The sequence below is a fragment of the Carya illinoinensis genome, chromosome 6 (genome assembly GCF_018687715.1).
Source record: "Carya illinoinensis cultivar Pawnee chromosome 6, C.illinoinensisPawnee_v1, whole genome shotgun sequence".
Taxonomy (NCBI): Eukaryota; Viridiplantae; Streptophyta; class Magnoliopsida; order Fagales; family Juglandaceae; genus Carya; species Carya illinoinensis.
Genome location: NC_056757.1, coordinates 10,833,533 through 10,842,077, shown reverse-complemented (window position 1 = coordinate 10,842,077; position 8,545 = coordinate 10,833,533). Strand labels below are relative to the sequence as shown.

Genomic DNA, 8,545 nt, shown 5'->3' with positions numbered 1-8,545 from the left:
ATAGAAATTAAAAAAATAAATTTAATTTAATTTTTTTAAATTAAATTATACTATGTAAATATTTTTTGGGTGTATTCTCTGTATCGACTCGAAAATATAATTTCCTTGTAAGTATATAATTATATGTGAAATGGTAGTGGATGATAACATAATTCTCCATTTTATAAAAAGGGTAATGATAAAAATAAAAATGAAAAATAAAAATGAAAAGGAAAATTAAGAAGAGAGGCTAGAGCTATAAATGGGCGTGTGGTCAGCGACATCAGTGGCTCCGCTCCAACATGGCTGCATCAAAGATGGTGATGGCCTCGCTAACCCACTGCCGTGCTCTAACGTCAGCGTCCGCCTCTGGTCCTGCTCGCCTGGTGCCACACCCACCTGACCTTATCAAGTGGGTCCGGAGGGAAGGTGGGTTCGTACATCCGGCGGTGAAGATAGCCGAGGATGGCACCACAGGTCTTGGACTCGCTGCATCTGCAGAAATACCGAAAGGTTCCGACCTTATTGCCCTTCCCGATCACGTTCCCTTGAGGTTTGAGTCAGACGTTGGAGATGGTCTTGACTCTGTTTTGGCCAATTTGGCTCACCGAGTTCCTGGTATGGAGCTTTTGCTTTTATACTTAATTCAGATAGTCTATATGTTGACATGTTGTAGACTGTGTTTTTTGAAATGTTTTATTCATGGGGATATTTACCTTTTGCATTTTCTCCCTGGAAAACCAAGGCGTTTGATTTTGACTAATAGTATGGTCGTGGATGCTGGGTTCTTCAAAATTATAGCTAATATGATCTGTTTTGTTCTTTTGGAAATTCTGGGAGTGTTCTTGTGTGCGCAACAACGTGCAATTTTAAATTTTTTTTGAACTGCTTTTATGTGAATTTTATTTCAGCTGCAAACAAACAGTTGTTCCTATATCACTTAATGGTAATGATGCAGAATGGGGAAGGCACGTTAATGAGGCAGGCATCTTATTGGTTTTTAAAGGGAACTAACTAGTAACATAATGTCTGTTAAGGTGAAATGGTAAATTCTTTCTCCATAAAAGGAACACACTAAGCAAATGTAGCGTCTAGATTATTCCATCAAGTCTTTTCTGGACATCTGGTGAAAATTGAATTCTTTGTCTGGGCTTGTGCGCAGCATTTCAATACTCAAGTTGCTACAGTCGCATAACAACGGGTTTAATTGTTTCCTAAGATGGTCAACAGTCAGGTAAAGCATGAGATGATGGCAAGCAATTGTAGTACACTTTTCATGGCCTTAGATTTAGTTATATCCTTGCTGCTTATAATTCTAGGGTTCCTGTCAGCTATTGCAGTTTGTTATGTTATTGGTGCCTTTTGAGTTCTAAGCATGTCTTTACTGTCTTTCTAGCGTGATACAACATAGGATTCTTATTAATATTTAATTTATTTTCCTTAACAGTATTCAGTTTATAATGACGGTTATGGTTTATTGAGAAATGTCCTTGATGTATGGGTATTCTTGGGATGAAGCTAAGATATAACCACTGATTCTTATACTCATCAAATAAATAAATACTGATTCTTTTGGAGATAAATTGTTGCTGGCTGGTTGGTGGCATTCTCTATCACTAGGTTTTTGATCATAACTGGTTACTGGATAATTGTCAAGGATAAATATGGGTACTAACATATGTGAAAGAATCCATGATTTATGCCTCAACTCATAATTAATGTGGTCTCAGTATACTTTACCAATTAAGGAAGGCAGCCTATATCTTTGCATATTTAGATAACAGCCAAGACTTCTAGTCTCTGCTACGTTCATACTTATCATGAGAAGAGTAAGACTTATGGAAAGTAAATTTTATTATTTTGCCAAAAATAGGCTCCACCCAGGGTTAAAGTACTTTACATGCTTGCTTCTAATATATGTGGTGGTTTTATGTGCATGCAAAAAAAAAAAAAGGCATGGAAAGTGTTGGGGTCGTAGTGGAGATCAAGATACAAGCTAGATGCTAAAGAAAGCAATAGCGGAAGCAAAACAAAGATCAAAACAGTTAAACCAAAAGCAAGCACACAAAGATACCAAGATTTAAGTGGTTTGGCTTAGAGCATAGCCTACGTCCACTGGCGGATTCAATCTTCAAAGGAATTCACTATCAAAGATGGAGTACAAGAGAGATATAACAAATCACTCCTTAATCCCAATGCCCCAATACACCCAAATGAGCTCTCAAGCTCACAAATGGAACTCAGGTCTCTCTCTTGTTGGCGTTCTCCTTGGGCTCTGGCCTATCCCCAAGACTTCAAAACGCCCAAATACATTAAGAATAAGATGTATTTATACAAAACGACGCGGTTAAAATAGAACATTTGCTTGAGCGAAGGGTTGAGTGCATGTCGAGCGGACATTTAGGTCAAGCACTCGCTCGAGCTAACTGTCGAGCAAGTGTCGAGTGAACTCTCTGGTTGTTGCTTCGCTCAAGTGGACTGTTGAGCCAACTTTGCTCTAGCCAAAGTCGAGCAACAGTTAAGCCAAGCCCCAAAAATGCCATTTTCAGCAGGAAATCAAGCCAAACTCAACAAAAAGCCTAGGATGGATGATAAGGAATGAGCAGTCCGCTTTACATCAGAACTCATAAGTATTAACTACAAAGTTATTGCTTCATTAGGAGTTTCTAGAGCAATGGCAATTTACACCTTTTAGATCGGCATTCTGGTTTTCTGGACTTTGGGAAGTTGGAGCTTACCACTTTGGAGTTTGATGAGAATGTATACATATTCTTTTAGTTCTCTCCTCTTACTCTCTCCTTTGTATTTGAAGAATTTGGTTTCCATTTCTTCAGGTTTCATGAGAGTTCATTGTTTTTGCTTCTAGTTTCTCTTTCATCCTCTTATCTAAAGGTCATACTTTTATCATATTTTGGTTGCAAAATGGCCAAAAAGTGTTCCTTCTTGCTACAGATGTTGGGGACCTAAGATTTGTCGTTGTCACTTGCTAGATTTTGTGTAGCCAAATAATGTTATGTAGAACATTCTTAAGAGTGATCATATATGGGAATGCTCTTTCAGTGGATTTTTAGTTGTGATTTTGGCATTGGGGGAGAGTCTGGTATCTATCTTATTACATTAAGAGAAAGCTAATGATGAATAGGAAGGTTTGATACCTTTAATGCATTTTTTAATCAGCTGTATTCCATTGGTTTGGGAATAGGAGGAGAAGACCAGATTAATTGGGCTCCCTCCAAGAAAGAGAGATGTTCAATCTTTCTTTCTAGAATGTCCTTATTCCTCATCATAACAACCTGTTTCCTTGGAAGAAGATATGGCAGACTAAAGGTGCCTCTAAGGGTGGCAATTTTTGCTTAGACAAGGTAAATACTCTCACCATGGACAATTTGAGGAAGAACGGATTGTTGTGATTGAGTGGTGCTGCTGCATGTGTATAAGGAGTTGGGAGTTTGTGGATCATCTTTTATTCTATTGCAAGATGGCTGGTGTTTTGTTGATTGGATTTTTTTGTTGGGTTGGTTTGTCTTGAGTTATATGTTAGTGAGGATCTTTTTGACTCTTGGAGAGTGTAGGTGGAGCCCACAAATTGCTGCAGTGTGGAAAATAGTTCCTACTTCCTATGGTGTACTTGGAGGGAAAAAATGCTAGAATCTCTGAGGACCTGGAACCAACTATGAAGGAGCTCAAGATTTTCTTTTTCAATACAGAACTTTTTGACCATTTCTACAAACTTTAATGGGCTAAACTTTACATATTTTCTGATATCTTTTCCTCTCTCTAGATAGGTATTCTTCTTGTATAAAACCTGTGAACTTGGAGTACACATTTTGAGCTTCTTGGTGAAATTTTTTTTACTTATGAAAACAATGAATAGAGAATTGCTTATGGGATTCATAATGACTCCAAAGGGTTACTGACGATTTTTCTTTTAAAGCAACCATTCTTCTGCAGAATGTTATCACATTTTTAAAAACTTTCATTCAGCATTTGGAATCTCAGGGGCCTAGAGATGAGTTTCTTATGAGCTTCTATTTTATTTTGTTTTTTAGGGCCTGAGGGGTGATATACGAAGCTTTATTCAATATTAATCATTCCTTAACTTGAGAAATCATTTTAAGATGTAATGTAATGGTATAACGTGCATAGAATTTATTTTTGTTTGTTGTTACGTTATATCCAGGATACCCAGATTCCTCTTAACTCTTAAGAACAAAAACGTGATTATTGTTTAGAACAAGTATTTTGTAGTTTACTAAGTCACGTCACTATCACCCATTAAATCGAGGCGGTGAGTGAAGGACCGACCCTAATCCCTCAAGGGGAACGATTTATATTAATAAGGAAAAAAAAACAAAACAATATTTTGTTTTGGAAGCTTTTGCGTACATTAGCTATTATGGTGAGATTTTTTTTTTATATATAAGTTTTACTGGTCAAATAATCTGAGGAACTGTGGTTAAGTTTCCTATTGATTAGTAAGTTTTGCTACGGCATGCATACGTTTATCTATTTATCGCATAACATTAGACCCTTTTCTTGTGTGATTGCTCGTTGGATTCTTTATGCGGTATAGGTTAATAACATCAAGTTGTATAAATTAGGCTGTATTGAGTTTTGAATATGAGTAAATTAGACATTGTGGAAGGATTTGGCAGAGGAACTGTGGGCAATGAAATTGGGTTTGAAGCTTCTGCAAGAAAGAGCAAAGATTGGATCCTACTGGTGGCCATACATCAGCAATCTCCCTGAAACTTACAGTGTACCCATCTTCTTCCCTGGGGAGGATATAAAGAACTTGCAGTATGCTCCTCTTCTTCATCAGGTATGACATTTGAGCAGCTTAAAGACAATATATATAATGTTTTTGAACCAAAATTGTTAAAAGGCCACGTGGGATGCAGCAAAATCCTGCCACACAAATCCAATCAAGGCCAAAACCGCAACAGAATTTCTTGGTTATGTTTTTGCCTGTGGTTTCTCTTGGTTACGATTTTGTATACATGCTTGTTCTGTGTTACATGAACACATACGGAATGTGTCAAGTACCCATGTCTAACATATGTGAGATGGTATAAACGTGGAATATTTGCTAGATACCAACCAAACATATTGAAGCATGTAAAAGGGTAAGAAAGGAAAATTTTCAATAACTCAATAATAGTTAGTTAGTTACTCTATCTCAACTTGTGCTTGATACACCCTTTACTTTGCTCTATAATACAAAAGTAAAACATCAGACTCTTCAATAATTAAGTTAACAATTTAGACTGAGCTGATACTTAGACATGCATCTGCCATCCAACACCTAAATCCGAGTTTTTCAGTTATAGACTCTGTAGAGATTCCTTGAGTACAATTGATTTTGCACTATGATCTGAAGATGCTAGCAATTTTCTTCAAACAGGTAAACAAGAGATGCCGGTTTCTTCTTGACTTTGAGCAAGAAGTGAGACATATTCTTGAAGATCTGAAACCAGATGATCACCCTTTTGGTGGCCAAAGTGTAGATGCATCCTCCTTAGGGTGGGGAATGTCAGCAGTCTCTTCTAGGGCATTTCGTTTGCACGGTAAAATGCTCCCAGATGGGACCCACAACTATGTCCCCATGATGCTTCCACTCATCGATATGTGCAACCATAGCTTCAATCCAAATTCTGAAATAGTTCAGCAACAAGATGCTGGGAACTTGAAGATTCCAATAAAGGCATGTTGTATATTTTCTTTCCAGTATTCTTTAAATCCAATCTGATTTACTTGTAAAAGTAGGTTGCTAAACTCTCTCTCTTTTTCAAACCAGGTTGTAGCAGCAAAAGTGATCAAACAAAATGATCCCTTATTACTTAATTATGGCTGTTTAAACAATGATCTTTTCCTGCTGGATTATGGATTTGTGATACACTCCAACCCCTATGACTGTATAGAGCTCAGATATGATGGAGCTCTTTTGGATGCTGCAAGCATGGCTGCTGGAGTTTCTTCACCCAGCTTCTCGGCTCCAGCTCCATGGCAGGAAGACATTTTATCTCAGCTAAATTTTTACGGAGAAACTCCTCTTCTCAAGGTCTCTGCTCTCTTAATGTTATTGGTCCTCTTTTGGCGTGATTTTCTAACTAATAAAAATGTGTTTCCTCATTTACACTTTGAGTTGGAGCAAAAGCTTCATTGTCTACTTTTTTTCCTTGTTTTCAGGTGAAGGAAATTTTAGTTATTTTTTAAACCCTGTTAATTTTCCCCTTCTTTGGCTTGTACTTTGAAGTTGCACTTGGTGTCATAATTCAGTTATTTTAAACTGCTTATGAAATCTGCGTCAAAATAGATCATTTCTGATGTGTTTTATGCTTAGCATGATTATCTATTAGAATTTGGCCGGAATATGAAAAAAAATGAGGCTTGTGCCATCCCTTGTGATAAGGACTGTAGGATGTTCGACATAATACTTTGTTTCCCTTTGATTCAGTTTGATAAACTTTGAACAAACTGCCCCTTTAGACCATACAAATAGACATTCTTCTGTGGCTAGTTTCGCATCAGGAAAGTAACCAAGACTCGTTGCCTTGTCCATAAAAAGGGTTATGACAAGGCCTACCCTCATTACATATCCAACTCCCTGATGTCATCTGTAAATTTAATGTTGTAAGTTGTATGCTGGTAGTGGCTTTTCACTGGGCATAATTTGGAGCCTTGAGCTTAACAAAATTCATGGAAAACTTCCACTTCATAGTTTTAGAGTGGCCATTTCATTTGTCCCTTCTTTTGGTTTTGTAACAGGTAAGCTTGGGAGGTCCAGAGTTAGTGGATGGCCGATTTTTGGCAGCCTTAAGAGTACTCCTTGCGAGTGACATGGATACAGTTCACAAGCATGATTTGAACACACTTGCATCTTTATCAGCTGAAGCTCCTCTTGGTATTGCAAATGAAGTAGCTGCTTTCCGAACGATTATTGCGCTCTGTGTTATTGCATTAGGACATTTTCCCACCAAAATAATGGAGGATGAATCACTATTGAAAGAGGGTGTCTCAGGTTCAACTGAGTTAGCCATCCAGTTCAGAATGCAGAAGAAATATATGATTATAGATGTGATGAGAGATCTCACAAGGAGGGTAAAGTTATTCTCGTCAAAGGAAGAAGAAAGGGCACAAGGCTAATTTATGATTATGGAGTCATTTTCAATGTGATTTGTTGGTGCAGGGATCTTCACCATTCCAAATGTTGGCATGTATGTTGTCATTCTGTTTTTACTGTTTTCTTTCTCGTATTCGTTTCAGCTATCTTTCTACTTTTCGGTTACCTAAGTTCGTAGAAAATTTTGACTGGCAATTCTGGCGACAACTCCTTCGGTTTTGCATCTGGGTTTATGTCAACTTTTCCCCATGACTGCATCTGCCCTTATCAAGATATGGCCATCCTGTTTTCTTTTCCTTTGCTTTGTCACCTTCTTTTTCAAATGCTATGAAGCGGATATCTTGGGTTTATCCTACCGCTATTTCACGCATGTCCAAATTCAATAAATACACGATATAGAGATATCAAGCTGAAAATGGCAGGTTTCCTTTTGTTGGTTTGCCTTGCAACAGAATGTAATAATGCAAAAGAGTTCTGAACACTTGGTCTACGTTTTTCGGTTAAGACATCAATTTCCGTCCTGCATACATGCTTTTCTTGATGTTGTCTTTTTTTTAATAACGATACCATGGAATGATTTATGTGATGTTGGGAGAGAAAATGTGGGCTGGAAGATTTACACAGAAATAATAATAGTTCAGTGTAAAAGGTTTTACTTTGTCTATACCAATCATTCTCTGTGTACACATGGTAAGTGTAAAAGGTTCTTCTTTTTCTTCTTTTCTTTTTCTTCCCTTTTCCTCGGCCAGATACGAATCTTAATCAAGTTATGTTACTTGCTAACCGAGACATAGATTTGCATTGGCAAATAATTCATCTTGCAATAATTGTCACTTGTTGTGGAAGGAAGGCTGTCCTACCCTTTTTGATAAGAAGGCTGTTCTTGAGGTTCCTTAACGGACAAGGGAAAATATGGTGGGAAAACAAATGCCTATCCAAACCAAAAGGACTACAATATCAAAGAACAAAGAAAAAAAAAAGGGTTTCCGATTTTGCTCAGATTTGCTAGCAAACACAGAAAGATATCTATTACGTAGAACTGATCTAAACCATGCATATTCCATCCAAAGTGAGAAAAGCATGGAAATATGATACTCTTACCGCATAAAAGCTTTCAACCTATGATCCTAAAGTAGTAAAGTTTCCATCAAATCCTGCACCAAGAATATGTACATACAACGTCTTAAACAAAATAAAACCCCAAGTGCAGAAACTGGTTAACGAAAGATCGATGCGTGGCAGACAGATACTGCTAAAATAAGATATTCTAGGCGTTCCCAATAACTGAGATGGGCTGCCTGTCGGCCAATCCCAGCGGCGAAGGTGACGGCTGCCAGGTGAATCCTCGGATAACATTGACACGCCTCATCTCCGGCTGCTGCAGCGACGGGTGCTTGATTATCTCGATTTCTTTCTTGATCTTTATAACTTGGATGTGAACTG

At 37.7% G+C, this 8,545-nt stretch overlaps 1 protein-coding gene across 5 annotated transcripts; it reads left to right on the top strand.

Annotated features, from left to right (window-relative positions):
* The first annotated feature begins 254 nt into the window (after positions 1–254).
* LOC122313270 (actin-histidine N-methyltransferase) lies at positions 255–7,398 on the top strand. 5 transcript variants are annotated; one of them, XM_043128106.1, is made up of 6 exons: positions 457–597; positions 1,142–1,213; positions 4,625–4,801; positions 5,384–5,683; positions 5,777–6,040; positions 6,748–7,398. In XM_043128106.1, the coding sequence occupies exons 2-6, from the start codon at positions 1,199–1,201 to the stop codon at positions 7,123–7,125; spliced, it is 1,134 nt and encodes a 377-aa protein (XP_042984040.1). In that variant the 5' UTR covers positions 457–597; positions 1,142–1,198; the 3' UTR covers positions 7,126–7,398. The 5 variants fall into 5 exon arrangements, with proteins under 5 accessions (XP_042984035.1, XP_042984038.1, XP_042984036.1 ...); XM_043128105.1 differs by having other exon boundaries at positions 4,613–4,801; XM_043128101.1 differs by lacking the exon at positions 1,142–1,213 and having other exon boundaries at positions 255–597; positions 4,635–4,801.
* The last annotated feature ends 1,147 nt before the right edge of the window (positions 7,399–8,545 follow it).